General features: G+C 42.0%; 1 protein-coding gene across 1 annotated transcript in view; it reads left to right on the forward strand.

Annotated features, from left to right (window-relative positions):
- The first annotated feature begins 159 nt into the window (after window positions 1–159).
- LOC120879076 (nudC domain-containing protein 1) overlaps window positions 160–15,658 on the forward strand; it is a 92,524-nt gene continuing 77,025 nt past the window's right edge. The window contains exons 1-2 of the mRNA XM_040262134.1: window positions 160–387; window positions 14,856–15,010. Coding sequence (XP_040118068.1) covers window positions 270–387; window positions 14,856–15,010 — 273 coding nt within the window. The 5' untranslated portion in view covers window positions 160–269. The remainder of the gene's footprint in view (window positions 388–14,855; window positions 15,011–15,658) is intronic.

Here is a 15,658-nt window from a genome sequence, read left to right on the forward strand (position 1 = left end):
AGCGCGGGCCACCTCCTTGTCGCTCAGCCTTCTGGGTAAGAGAGTCCAGATCCTTCTGTCGCACGGGCATTGAGTTCCCGAAAGACTACATATCCCAGCATGCAACAGAGGTAACTTTCTCGTGGGCACTACATTTCCCAGAAGGCACGCTACGCCGCAGTGTTTTCTGGGATGAGAACCACGCCGCCTCCAAGCCACAGTGCTACCAGGGAAGCGCGGACCTTTCAACGAGAGCTTTACTAATTCTCACGCTGGGCCCCTGGAAGGCGATGGAGGTGGCTGCTAATTGCTCCCTGCGGGTGAAGAGACCTCTGCTGGATCCCCGCTTCGAGGGTTACAAGCTCTCCCTCGAGCCGCTGCCCTCTTACCAGCTGGAACTTGACGCAGGTGGGAAGCGGCGGCACCCTCTCGCACTCGGTTCCGTTCACCTTTCCGTTTCCTTCGGCGCGACCCATCGTGCATTTTCTTCTTTTTGACTTCGGCTAGCCAGGCGACTGTGGCTTTCCTCACGGTCAAGCCGGGCTGGGGTTTACCATGGCTTTCTCTGGAGAATGACGCCCATTCCCGACCCCCAAGGGAGCCGCCTTAGAATGGCTCTGGCGTAGCACGACCGTGGGTTCCGCCCTCGGCTCTGCTTCCCGGGCTCCGAGAGCCGGCCTGGGGTACTGTCTAGGCCACGCCGCCTGTCGGTCCTGTCTGATCCCTGCTGCAGAGTGCTCAGGACAGGCTTTGCTGTTGGAGCATCCTCTGTGTGCGTTGAGAAGCCACACCTCTTTGGAAGATCTTCTGCTCTTGTACTCTGGCTGAGACCCAGTTCTTAGAAGAGAAACTCTATTGCAGTTATAAACTGTCAGATTGAGGACTCTGTCGTAGATTACAGCTCGAGAAAAAATTGGAGACAACTTGGTTTAGTACCCACACTTCTACTTTTTTGTTTATCTGTCGATGGCGGGAATAATCATCCGTGTTTTTACAATGTAACGAGTGGCATTTTTGTTGACGATAAAGAGCCCAGAAATTGCATTTTTAATACACAACCCTGCTGATTCTGATTCATGTTGTCAGTGGATCACACTTTGAGCGATAATCTAGAGTTAATAGGTTTTATAGTATCAAGTAAGTGTTTATTCATTTAATGTATAAATTACACAAACTCAGCAACCTCTCTTGAGAGCCTGTTTTATGTTACGTGCTGATACAATCAAGATGAATATGATACAGTAATGTAAAGTTGCTATTGTCTAGCTAGGAAGAAAGGTATAAGCCAATAATTACAAGAGGATGTGGTAAAGCAGTGATCAGGATATGTACAAAACAGTGATGGTGTTTCCATGTTTCTCAAACCAGCCAGAAAGATCTAGGAAAGCTTCTAGATGAGGGAGTTGATATCTCAGTTGGACTTTAAAGAATAGGTAGGAGTTGATCAGGGTAAGAGAAAATGAGCTTGCTGTTTCTTTTCATTCTCTTTCTCCCACCTTACATAAATAAATGATAACTCCATGTTAATTAGCCTTGCATTAAAAAACCACCTCAAAACTCAGTGGCTCAAAACAGTAAGTAGTTATTAGTGCTTACAAGTCTACAGGTTAGCTAGGTGGTTCTAGTCATGACTTGGCTTTCTCATACATTTGGGGTTCTCTGGCTATAGGCTGCTGTAAGATGGTTTCAGATGCTCTCCTCTTGGTTTTCCTCCATGTGGTCTCTCATCCAGCAGGCTGCCACAGGCTTATTCCAAGAGACAAGCAGTGCACAAGAGTTTTTTCAGGCTCTGCTCGCAGTAAGTTTGCTGTTGTTCCACTGGCCAAAGCAAGTAGTATAGTCAAGCACAGAGTGGGTATGTATGGGAAGACTTCTAATGCAGGTCGACATAGTCGTTTGTGCTTTAGTCATCTTTGGTGTATTTCTTTTTTTTTTTTTTTTTTAATCTCTACAGGGAAAGAGCAAATTAGCCATGATCAGCAAATCAGCAGTGGTCAGGCTTTCGCCCCACGACCTCTCGCTCTTGCCCCACGTTTTGTGAATATGTAGTTATGTAACAGCTGAGATCATTTATTGTACTGCACGTTCAGTGCCCCATATAAGCACCACCTGAAAAGCCTTTGCGGCTGCGTTATAGCTGTGTCCGCTGGGTCAACCATGAGAGGAGAAAATAGTGTGTCTGTTTCTATGGCTGCTGTGCCAGTCAGGAGACAGTAAACGTGTCTGCCATTCCTACAACTCCTTGAGTTTTCTTCCATCATCCCTGCTCATGCCTTGCCTACCGTGGCTCAACAGTGTGCACAGTGAGGGACAGCGAGATAATCTCCTGTTCAATTTCTCAGCAAAGCCTGTCAACTCAAGATATTGGCTTCTCCATGCCTCTACCCTGGTCCAAATCATTGATATCTCTCACCTGAACTACAGTACCTTCCTGACGAGTCTTCCTGCTTTCGATTTTGGGCACCTTCATTCCATTCTCTTTAAGGCAGTACTTGTTATAGTTTTTAATTCTTTGTTTATTTGATATCTGTTTCCTCCACTAGACTGTGAGCTCGGAGCTCACAGTGGTGTTTCTCTTTTGCTCAGTGCTCACTCTGTAGAGACGGTGGTTGGCATAGTTGATACTCAGTACATTGACTGAATGAAGAAGAGAAGTTGTTGAGGTCATTCCATTCCTGGGAAAGCCTGCGCAAAGGGGAAACAATTAGACTCTATGAAGGGCACTACTGCAGTGCTCTTTTGCAGGAGCAAAAAAATCTGCTGGGAGAGTGAGAAGATTTAGATAGGTGAAGGCACTTTTTATCTTTGGCTTTTTTTTTATCCTGTGAGTCAGTGTTTCCCAGATTTTTCCATGGGCAATTACAAAGTAAAGCTCAGCTGTCTTAGATTTACCAGCTTTTTAATTTCCTTAGTGGAGCTGTTTCTTAAAAACTGTCATGTCCTCACCCACCTTTTCATAATCAGAAGGATATTTTGACACGAAAAAAGCAGGAAGCAAACTGTCACAATAAATATTCCTCTTGAGTACATTGACTGTGAAAAAACTAAGATATTCTTTTTCTCCCTCATTTCACCAGTATTGGTCTTAGAGTATTGTTTGGGATGCACAGGTGGAGGTGATGAGATGTCATTTACATTAGGGTCTTAAGTAGAGAAGGGAAATCGCTAAATTGGGGATTGAATAGTTCACTCTTTGGGGCTTCCCCAGTGGCTCGGAGGCAAAGAATCTGCCTGCGAATGCAGGAGACATGGGTTCGATCCCTGGGTCGGGAAGATCCCCTGAAGGCAGAAATGATAACGGACTCTGGTATTCGTGCCTGGGAAATCACATGGACAGAGGCACCTGTCGGGCTACAGTCCATGGGATTGCAAAAGAATTGGACGCATCTTAGCAACTAAACCACAACAAGTTCACTCCTAGGCTCTGGGAGATTGAGTTTGGACGATGAGGGGAGTGGAGACAGGGAGACCAGTTTGGAGGCTTTGCAGTAGTTCACATGAGGAGCTTTCATTAAGAATTACTTGAGGACGATGAAGAAGAGGTTAATTCTTTTAAAAACTGCCATTTCTAGAGAGAGTATGAGATGATGGAGCTGCTCCTCCTGATGCTTTGATTTCTTTTATAACCAGCCCAGGGGGTTCATATTAATGCAACAAACTGTTGGCAGGCACCTGTGGTGTGTGAAGCTCTGCATTTGGGATGTGAGAATGAAGGTGGGGTGTCTGGACTCGAAGAGCTCAGAGCACTGAGTTTTATTCTCTTGTTTTATGTATTGTTCATTTCAGTTCAATCGCTCAGTCGTGTCTGACTCTATGCGACCCCATGAATCACAGCACACCAGGCCTCCCTGTCCATCACCATCTCCCGGGGTTCACTCAGACTCACGACCATCGAGTTGGTGATGCCATCCAGCCATCTCATCCTCTGTCGTCCCCTTCTCCTCCTGCCCCCAATCCCTCCCAGGATCAGAGTCTTTTCCAATGAGTCAACTCTTCTCATGAGGTGGCCAAAGTACTGGAGTTTCAGCTTCATCATTCCTTCCAAAGAATACCCAGGGTTGATCTCCCTTAGAATGGACTGGCTGGATCTCCTTGCAGTCCAGGGGACTCTCAAGAGTCTTCTCCAACACCACAGTTCAAAAGCATCAATTCTTTGGCGCTCAGCCTTCTTCACAATCCAACTCTCACATCCATACATGACCACTGGAAAAACCATAGCCTTGACTAGACGGGCCTTTCTGCTTTTCAATATGCTATGTAGGTTGGTCATAGCTTTCCTTCCAAGGAGTAAGCATCTTTTAATTTCATGGCTGTAGTCACCATCTGCAGTGATTTTGGAGCCCCCCAAAATAAAGTCTGACACTGTTTCCCCATCTATTTCCCATGAAGTGATGGGACCAGATGCCATGATCTTCGTTTTCTCAATGTTGAGCTTTAGGCCAACTTTTTCACTCTCCACTTTCACTTTCATCATGAGGCTTTTTAGTTCCTCTTCACTTTTCTGCCATAAGGGTGGTGTCATCTGCATATCTGAGGTGATTGATATTTCTCCCGGCAATCTTGATTCTAGCTTGTGCTTCTTCCAGCCCAGTGTTTCTCATGGTGTACTCTGCAGGGTGACAGTATACCACCTTGACGCACTCCTTTTCCTATTTGGAACCAGTCTGTTGTTCCATGTCCAGTTCTAACTGTTGCTTCCTGACCTGCATATAGGTTTCTCAAGAGGCAGGTCAGGTGGTTTGGTATTCCCATCTCTCTCAGAATTTTCCACAGTTTATTGTGATCCACACAGTCAAAGGCTTTTGCATAGTCAATGAAGCAGAAATAGATGTTTTTCTGGAAGTCTCTTGCTTTTTCGATGATCCAGCGGATGTTGGCAATTTGATCTCTGGTTCCTCTGCCTTTTCTAAAACCAGCTTGAACATCTGGAAGTTCACAGTTCACGTATTGCTGAAGCCTGGCTTGGAGAATTTTGAGCATTACTTTACTAGCATGTAATTGTTCTAAAACCCACTATGCTACCCCCTGTGACACTGCATAAACAGTAAATGTCACTCTGTCTTTTTCTATCCCAAAGAACTAAGCAATAAAAATATTTTGTATAAAATGTAACTGCCCTTTGACCTAGCAATTCCATTTCTGGGCATTTCTCTTATATTTTTTTTTTCCCCTAGACTCTCCACTCAGTAAATGTATATATTTTCACTTAGCTAATTCATACTCCATTCTTTCATCTTGGTTTACAAGAAAATCAGATTCCTTTCTTGACTATTAGAACCTATACTATAAAATCGGTACAAATTAGAATATGTACTTTTCCATAGACCTGATTCTTCATAGACTATATCAAATTTCTCAGCATTTGGTGTCTGTTTTCTCTAAGACTATATTCTGTGTTGAAAGTCCTGTATCCATCTTTTTCAGTATTTCATCTCTGGAGCTGAAGCATGACTAATTAGTAATAGATGATTTTATATTACACACAACATTAAACAGCTTTTTTTGTTCAGTCACTCAGTTGTGTCTGACTCTTTGTGACCCCATGGACTACAACATGCCAGGCTTCCCTGTCTTTCATTATCTCCCAGAGTTTGCTCAAATTCGTGTCCATTGAGTCAGCGATGCCATCTAACCATTTCATCCTCTGTCGTCCACTTGTCCTCCTGCCTTCAGTCTTTCCCAGCATCAGGATCTATTTCAGTGAGTTGGCTCTTGACCTTTGGTGGACAAAGTATTGGAGTTTCAGCATCAATCCTTCCAATGAATATTCAGGGTTAATTTCCTTTAGGATTGACTGATTCGATCTCCTCGCTGTCCAAGGGACTCAGAGGATTCTTCTCCAGCACCATAATTTGAAAGCATTAGTTCTTGGCACTCAGCCTTCTTTAAGGTCCAACTCTCACTTTGGTACATGACTGCTGGAAAAACCATAGCTTTGACTAAATGGACCTTTGTTGGCAAAGTGATGCCTTTGCTTTAAATATGCTGTCTAGGTTTGTCATACCTTTTCTCCCAAGGAGCAGGCGTCTTAATTTCATGATTGCAGTAATTTTTGAGCCCAAGAAAACATGGTCTGTCACTGTTTCCATTGTTTCCCCATCTATTTGCCATGAAGTGATGGGACCGGATGCCATGATCTTAGTTTTGAATGTTGAGTTTTAAGCCAGCTTTTCCACGCTCCTCATTCACCTTCATCAAGAGGCCCTTTAGTTCCTCTTCGTTTTCTGCCATGACGGTAGTGTCAACTGCATATCTGAGTTTATTGATATATCTCCCAGCAGTCTTGATTCCAGCTTGTAGTTCACCCAGCCTGGCATTTTGCATGATGTAATCTGTGTATAAGTTACATAAGCAGGGTCACAGTTCACAGCCTTGACGTACTTTCCCAATTCTAAGCCACTGTGTTGTTCCATGTCTGTTTCTAACTGTTGTTTCTTGATGCGCATACAGGTTTCTCAGGAGGCGGGTAGGTACTCTGGTATTCCCATCTCTTTCAGAATTTTCCAGTTTGTAGTGATACACACAGTGAAAGGCTTTCTCATAGACAATGAAGCAGAAATAGATGTTCTTCTGGAACTCTCTTGCTTTTTTCTGTGATCCAGAGGATGTTGGCAATTTGATCTCTGGATCGTGTACCTTTTCTGAATCCAGCTTGTACATGTGGAAGTTCTTGGTACATGTATTGTTGAAGCCTAACTTGAAGGATTTTGAACATTAGCTTACTCCCAATGGGGCTTCCCTTGTGGCTCAGCTGGGAAAGAATCCGCCTGCAATGTGGGAGACCTGGGTTCAATCTCTGGGTTGGGAAGATACCCTGGAGAAGGGAAAGTCTACCCACTCCAGTATTCTGGCCTAGAGAATTCACAAAGAGTTGGACACGACTGAGCCACTTTCACTTGCCACATGTGAAATGAGCTCAATTGTGTGGTACTTTGAATTCTTTGACATTGCCTTTCTTTGGGATTGGAATGTGGCCAGTCCTGTGGCCACTATTGAGTTTTCCCAATTTGCTGGCATATTAATTGCAGTAGTTTAACAGCTTTACTGAGATATAAATGACAATAATCTACAGATATTTAAGTGTATAGTTAGTTTTGATGTGTGTCTGTATACACTTAGGAAGTCATTACCACAATCAAGAAATTAAACTTAGCCATCATCCCCAGAATTTCCCTTGTTCCTTTCTGTATCTGGCCCAGAGTTAGTTAGGGAACAGGGAGGAAGAAAAACGCAGAAGTGATCTCCCCTTGTAGCCCACCAGGCTCCTCTGGCCATGGGATTTCCCAGGCAAGAATACTGGAGTCGGTTTCCATTTCCTTCTCCAGGGAATCTTTCCAACCCAGGGATCGAACCCAGGTCTTCTGCACCAGCAGGCAGATTTTATTTTATTTTTAAACCACTGAGCTACCAGGCATGCCCCTAAGGTTTATAATGTACATCTTTAAATTATTACATGAAACATTCAAATGATATTTTATTATTTCATGTATAGTTTGAGAACCAAAAGTATACTTCCATTTCTCTCCTTTATGCTATTGTCATGCATTTTACTTTTACATATTACTATAAACTAACATGTTGTTGATCAGTCTCTTAAGTTGTGTCCGACTCTTTGGGACCTCATGGACTTCAGCACACCAGGCTTCCCTGTCCTTCACCATCTCCTGGAGTTTGCTCAAACTCATGTCCATTGAGTCGGTGATGCCATCCAACCATCTTAGCCTCTGCCACCCCCTTCTCCTCCTACCCTCACTCTTTCCCAGCATCAGGGTCTTTTCCACTGAGCTGGCTCTTCACATCAGGTGGCAAGAGCATTGGAGCTTCAGCATCAGTCCTTCCAGTGAATATTCAGGGTTGATATCCTTTAGGATTGACTGTTTTGATCTCCTTGCTGTCCAAGGGACTCTCAAGAGTCTTCTCCAGCACCACAATTTGAAAGGATCAGTTCTGAGGTGCTCAACATTTTGTTTAAATAGTTAATTACCTCTTAAAGATGTAAAATTAGGGGAAAAAAATCTTAACATATTTACTCCTATAGTTGCCATTTCTGGTGCCCTTCGTTCCTTTATGTCGATCCATAGTGTTATCTGTATAATTTTCCTCTGCCTGAAGGACTTTTAATATTTCTTACAGTGTGGGTCTTCTGGTGGTGAAATATTTCAGCTTTTGTGTGTCTCAAAACATTTTACCCCTGTGTCTTATTACTTGTATTGTTTCTTATGAGAGATCATATGTTATCCTTTGTTCTTTTATGTGTGATATCTCTTTTTCCTCTGGCTGTGTTTATTTTTCTCTTTCATCCTGACTTAGAGTGGTTTGATTATATTGTGTGTTGATGTGGTTTTCCTCATGGTTCTTGTGCTTGGGGTTTGCCGAACTTCCTAGATCCCTGAATTTATAGTTTTCATCAGTTTTGGCAAGTTTTCAGCCATTATTTCTTCTATTCTTTTTTTTCCCCCCTGCTCTGTTTTCTCCTTTAAGGAATCTAGTTACCCATTATTTGTTTGTTTATTCATTTTGGGCTGTGCTGGGTCTTCGTTGCTGCTTGCAGTTTTTCTCTAGTTGTGGAGCACAGGCTGTAGGTACATGGGCTTCAGTGGTTGCAGCCCATGGGCTCAAGAGTTGCAGCTCACAGCTCTAGAGCTCAGGCTCAGCAGTTGTGGCACATGGGCTTAGCGGCCTTGCAGCATGTGGGATCCTCCCGAATAAGGGATTAAACCATTGTCCCCTGCATTGGCAGGTGGATTCTTAACCACTGGACCTGCAGGGACGTCCTCATTAATCCATTTTTAAATTATGAGAAGTTAAACAGCAGCTCATCAATGCTCTTTTTATTTTTTCTGTTTTTATTGTTTTGTTTTTTGTTTGTTTTTGGGCATGCTGCGTGGCATGCAGGATCTTATTTTCCAACAACCTGTACCCTCTAAAGTGGAAGCTGCTGCTACTGCTGCTAAGTCATTTCAGTCGTGTCCGACTCTGTGTGACCCCATAGATGTCAGCCCACCAGGCTCCCCCGTCCCTGGGATTCTCCATGCAAGAACACTAGAGTGGGTTGCTATTTCCTTCTGCAGTGCATGAAAGTGAAAAGTGAAAGTGAAGTCGCTCAGTCGTGTCCGACTCTTCGCGACCCCATGGACTGCAGCCTACCAGGCTCCTCTGTCCATGGGATTTGCCAGGCAAGAGTACTGGAGTGGGGTGCCATTGCCTTCTCCGAAAGTGGAATCAGAGTCTTAAACACTGGACCGTCAGAGAAGTCCCTTAAGTCTGTTTAATTTTGGACAGTTTCTGTTTTCATGCCTTTAATTTTACTCTTCTTTTCCAATGTCTGTTCTGTCATTAATTCCATCCAGTATGTTTTTCATCTTAGTTTTCATCTCTAGAAGTTTGATTTAAATGATTTTAATATCCTTCATATCTCTAGTTGTTATGATGAACATTTGGAATGTACTTTAATCAATACTTTAATGTTTTATCCTGCTAATTATAACTTCTGTGACCATTATCTGTTGGCATCTGTTGACTGATTATTCTCTTCATTGTGGGTTTTGTTTTCTTTCCTCTTTAGGAAACCTGGTAATCTTGGATGCAAAAAGTTGTGAATTTTACCCTATTGTATCCTTATAAATCGTCTTGAACTTTGTTCTGTGATGCAGTTACTTGAATTTATTGCATTAGCTTTACTGGTTGTTGCTTTTTTTAATTTATTTTTTAGCCTAGTCTAGAGCAGTGCTGAGTCTGTGGCTGATTATTCCCCACCTCTGAGACAGGACTGGTCTATGTATTCTGCCTATGAATTAGTAGTTTGCTCTGCTCTACCTAATGGGAACGGTCACAGCTGCCAGCCTTGTGTGAGTTCCCATTTCTGTTCCCTCTAGTCCCTTCCGTTGGTCCTTTCCCTGGCCTGGAGTGGTTTCCTCAAACACGTGCCACTAGTCGTCTGCTGAATACTCGAGAGGCCCTCTGCAGCTCTGTGGAGTGCTCGCTCTGCGGCTGTCTTCTCTGATACTCTGCCTGATGAACTGTAGCTGCCTTGGTCTCCCCAGACTTTTCAGTTCAGATTCCTCGACCCAGGGAGTCGGCCACGTTCTACTTCACTCACCCCTCTTTGTGCTGTGGGCTGGACACTCAGTCAGGGCACCAAGCTGGGGCACGGTAGGGCTGACCTCATTTGTTTCTCATCTCTTAAGGATCACTGTCCTTTGTTGCCTGTTGTCTCATGTCTTGAAAATTACTGTTTTATATAATTTTGTCTGATTTATTTTGTCTTACTGATTGTTTCTGAGGGAAGGATAAATCTGGTCACTATTATTCCATCTTGGCTGCTCAGTACATGTTTTTAAGTGAGAGTAATTTCTGTAGAATATTAGAGCTGGAAACAAAATTGAAATGGACTCATGAGCATAATGAGAAAATGGGAGTGTAGACTGTTTATTTAGAGAAGTTTGAGAAATACAGGGCGGAAGAAAGCTCTGCTTTGAGTGCAGAGCAGAGGAATCCTTTCTCATGTGTTTTGTGAGTGGGGGAATTTTCGACATATTAGGTGAAGGAGGAGGGGCCAGTGAAAAGGAGATAGATAACCTGAGGAAGGGCCCAGAAGAGGCAGAAGAGAAGGAAGTCATCAATAGCTATGTGAGAATTAGCCTTGGAAGGGAGAAGAGGAACAGAGAAATTAACACTCTTCTCAGGCATCATATAGCAAATACTAAACATGTTCTTTAATATAGGCCTGTCAATAACTTATAGGGTAAGTATTGTTCACTTCTATGACAGGTGAGAAATCAGGGTAGACAGGTAACTTACCCTTAAGCTGCTCATCAGTGGATAACCTGACCCAAAAGCAGATGCTCTTCCTGGTCCCTGGGCTGTTTCTTCAAGGCAAGGAGAATAAAAGCTGGTTAAAAAAATTTAGGCAATAATTAAAATAAAGGGAGAGAAAAGCTGTGTAACCACTGTTTTGTATAAGTTTACTATAAAATTCATGCCTACTCTTCTGGAGGAAAATTTGGGGGAAAAGCAGATCTAAGTATGATGGTACAGAAGCATTATATAAAAGAGTTTAGTGGGAGCAGTGCTGCTGAGTCTAGCCTTGCCCTGTTCTATACATTTGCTTCAGAACTAGCTCTACAAACTTGTACTCTGGCTTCTTTACATCTTTATATGCAAAGAGCAGCAAACTCAGCAACTAGGTGGAAAGAAGATAAATGGTCTACGAAGTGACCTTTGTAAAGTAATTCAATCTAATTGTATATTCTGAAAGGACAGGAAGCTGTCATTGTGACCATTATTAGCATTCTTTGGCCAGGGACCATATCTGTTTTATTTACCAGTATTTGCTCAATGCCAAACACCATGTCTGGCACAAAGTAGACATTCAATAAATCAATTTGTGAATGAAAATCTATAGATTTTTGAGGTCCATGCATGTTATATAAGAAAGTTAGGTAAACATTAAGGGAGACTCCCCTGTTGTTAGGCCCCAAGTACTTTTTAAAAGAATAAGGGAAAAGGCTTTTCCAGCAGGGCTCTTGTAGTATATTTCCAATAATGAAATAGTTTACTTACAGTGACTTGTTAGCTCTTTGCTAAAGAGATCGCTCATCTTCAGTCACCTCACAGAGCCAAGCTAGCTTGGAGACTCCACAGAAGAGCCCTGCCAGTGGTTAAGCTCTGTCACATTCTGGATGTTGCTTTTCTCATTTCATTTCCTCTACCTGCCTTTTTATACTTGAGATGATTGGCATGATAAATGCAGTAACTTTAAGTATGTAATGTTCCCTTTTCTTGTGTCCTAATAAATTATATAAATTAATCTTGTCAGAACACAGCAAGACTGAGACTGTTTCATGGTTTCCTAACACGGTTTTTCAGATCCGTGCATTCACAGTCGAGTACGCATTTGTACTAAGGCAAAGGGCTAAGAAGTTTCTGGCTTGTTCAGCATTGCCCAGGTCTTTGGCACAAGTATGAAGAAAATGTATTTGTTGTATCATTGCCTCATGTTACTGCTTTGCGCCATTATGTTAGCGTGTATACTTCCTGCAGTATCGAGTTTAATCCACACAGTGGTGCTAGAAAACCAGGAATTGTTTCTCATCAGTGTGTCTGTATTCTTAGCTTCCATATGAAATAAACACTTCCTCGAGTTATGTAGTAACAGTTTCCTCGACTTCTATCAAATCCATCATAAAATTACAATGATTTTACCTCTGGAGGTCTCTAAACTTCAGCCATTCTTACCTGGATGACTGCAGTAGCGTCCTGGTGGGTCTTCCAGGGTTTCCTTTGCTCTGCTCTGTTTTCCATATTTAGTTACGAGTAAACCTTCTGTCGGAGAAGGCAATGGCACCCCACTCCAGTACTCTTGCCTGGAAAATCCCATGGACGGAGGAGCCTGGTAGGCTGCAGTCCATGGGGTCGCTGAGGGTTGGACACGACTGAGCGACTTCACTTTCACTTTTCACTTTCATGCACTGGAGAAGGAAATGGCAACCCGCTCCAGTGTTCTTGCCTGGAGAAACCCAGGGACGGGGGAGCCTGGTGGGCTGCCGTCTGTGGGGCTGCACAGAGTTGGACACGACTGAAGTGACTTAGCAGCGGCAGCAGCAAACCTGTAAATTTGAATCTAGACCTTACTCTCCTACTTAAAAGCTAGTAAATGAATTATTACATTGAGTTTATCAGCAAAGATGAATATAGCAAGGCCTTTTGTGATCCACCTTCTGCCCAGTTCTCTAGCTTCATACGTCTGTAGCCTTTCCTCGTGCAGTTCTCCTTGTGATCAGTTGGGTGGGTGGTGGGTGGGGGTGTGTGCGTGTGTAGGTGTTCTTTGTGTGTGTGCGCTCAGTTAAGTTGGACTCTCTGACTTGCTTTTTGAAATCAAGAGTAAGTTTTTCCTTCTACTTTTGCCTGCGTGTGAGTGTGTGTTGGCGTACTTTGTATGTGTGTGTGCTCAGTCAAGTAGGACTCTCTGACTTGTTTTTTTGAAATGAAGTTTTTCCTTCTACTTTTGCCAGCTATCCTTTGCCAGTGATAAGTAAGGGAGTGTGTGTGTGTGTGTGTGTCAGACTCTCTGACTTGTTTTTTTGAAATGACGTTTTTCCTTCTACTTTTGCCTGCTGTCCTTTGCCAGTGATAAGTAGGGGTGTGTGTGTGTGTGCTCGCGCTCAGTCAAGTCAGACTCTTTGCAACCCCATGGACTGTAGCCCGCCAGGCTCCTGTATCCATGGGATTTCCCAGGCAAGAATATTGGAGCGGGTTGCCATTTCCTGCTCCAAGGGATCTTCCCAACCCAGGGATCCAACCTGTGTCCCTTTGGCTCAAACTTTTGAAAGCCTTCATTAATCTCCCCAAGTAGATCAGCTTCCAGTGTTAGTGGTTCTCACAGTTTCCAGTAATTTTTCTCTGTACAATTTATTTTAGTTTAATTATATATTTATTTAATTATATACATATTTACATTTATATGGGTCTTCCCTGTGACTCAGCTGGTAAAGAGTCCACCTGCTATGCGGGAGACCTGGGCTCGATCCCTGGTTAGGAAGATCTCTTGGCGAAGGTAACGGCTACCCACTCCAGTATTCTGGCCTCGAGAATTGCATGGACAGTATAGTCCATGGGGTCGCAAAGAGTCAAACATGACTGAGCGACTTTCACTTCACTTCACTTACATTTATATATAATGTATTTATTTATTTGCCTAACGTCCATTTTCCCACTCGATCACAAGTGTTAAGAAGATAGATTCTGTGATCTTATGCCTATTAAAATATTTGCTGAATAAATGTAAGTCAGTCAGTACTCAAGACGGGTATTAGAAGTAGGGACAGGTGAGCATTTGGGGAAAAAAGATGAAAATACTTTCAATCAGAATATAGTAAGGTGAGTTTCATAATTAAGTAAAGTACTGGCCAAGCATAGTCTACTTATGTATTTCCTTTGGGAACAGAAATTACTTCTAGGTCATGAGCAGCCCTGAACTATAAGGATTTCTATCTACATAAAAGAGAAGGAGGAGTGGGAGGCAGATTTAAAATTGTAGAAGCAGCTAAGAAAGTAGATCTTATAAGTTCTTATAATAAGAACAGTTCTAACTATGTGAGTTGATGGATGTATGTGTTAAATAAGCTTATGTGGTAATCACTTCACAATACATACATATATCATTATGTTGTATACTGTAAACTTACACGATGTTGTATATCAATTATATCTCAATAAAGCTGGAAAAAGTAAAATTATGGAAGTCTCTAAAGCCCTAGTGGAAAAGAAGCACTGTTCTTTGAGTAGGAAACCTTGTTTCTGTTCCAGATATGATATTGTTTTGTTCTGTATTCTTGGGAAAGATGTGGTATTACAGTAGTCACCATTTACACTTCATTTGTTTCCATCATTATATAATGAGATAATTAAAACATTCTCTTTATTTCTTAACATGTAGTAAAAATGAATGAGTTAATAGACAGGAAAGGATTTTTTAAAGTACAAAAACACTTAATAATGTAGTATACTTAATATTTGCCCAGAAGACAGGGAATCTGTCAATTTTAGAATTTCTCTGTTCTTTATATTCATAATTATAAGGAAGAGATACCTAAAAGAAAAGAGTGTGGTGTGAAAAGCTCTATCTCCTGCAGCACTATACTATAACTTCTGTAAGCGAACGGCCTTGTCAGTTTGATTCACTGTTTACCCTTTGCACACAGTGCCTAGTTTGTGCCCAGAAATTGTTTTTGAATGAATAATATAAGTAAATTGTCCTGAAAGCCTTGGTAATTAGCGTTCTGCTTTTTTTTTTTCTTAACTTTGTTGGCATTCTGCAGAAAAGAACAATCTGAGGAAAGCTCTTGGTGTTTATGTTTCTTTTTCTTATATTGCAGCTGTGGCAGAAGTAAAACTTCGAGATGATCAATATACCCTGGAACACATGCATGCTTTTGGAATGTATAATTACCTACACTGTGATCCATGGTATCAAGACAGTGTCTACTACATTGATAACCTTGGAAGAATTATGAATTTAACAGTGATGCTGGTAAGAAAAAGATCTATAATATTAGGATTTTTCCAATAAATTTGATCCTTAATTTTCACTTTTCATCTGATGGCCTCAGAATTGAGGTACACATACCTTTAATATATGGAGTCATGTCATCAGTTTGTACAAGGCTTCATTTTGTTTAATTCAACTTTAATTTTTCCCTTCATTCCTGTTACTTTAACTTAGTCCCCTCTACTCCTACCAGTAGGCAATTACTTAATGTATTTTATATCTCAATATTGATGTAACCGTTCATGTCTGCTTTTTCTATGTCAGTTGTTAGCCCTGACTGTGACAGTGGATTTATCTGTGAGTCCCTTTCGGTTCACTTTTGCTTAATGTATTTTTAAGTATGTTAATTGGGATAGATCTCTTAGGATTGTTTTGTCTGCTGTGGATCGGTCCTTTTAGCGTTATAAAATATCCCTATTTATCTCTGGGCTTTGGGAATAATTTCTGTCTTCAAATCTTCTGATATTTAATATAGCTGTCCTGGCTTTTTGTTTGTTTAATTAGTATTTGCCTTTTTCTATTCTTTTTCTTTGAGTTTGTAAGTGTTGAGTTCAGTTCAGTCGCTCAGTCGTGTCCGACTCTTTGTGACCCATGAATTGCAGCACTCCAGGCCTCCCTGTCTATCACCAA

Source organism: Oryx dammah, unplaced genomic scaffold (assembly GCF_014754425.2).
Source record: "Oryx dammah isolate SB20612 unplaced genomic scaffold, SCBI_Odam_1.1 HiC_scaffold_19, whole genome shotgun sequence".
NCBI lineage: Eukaryota > Metazoa > Chordata > Mammalia > Artiodactyla > Bovidae > Oryx > Oryx dammah.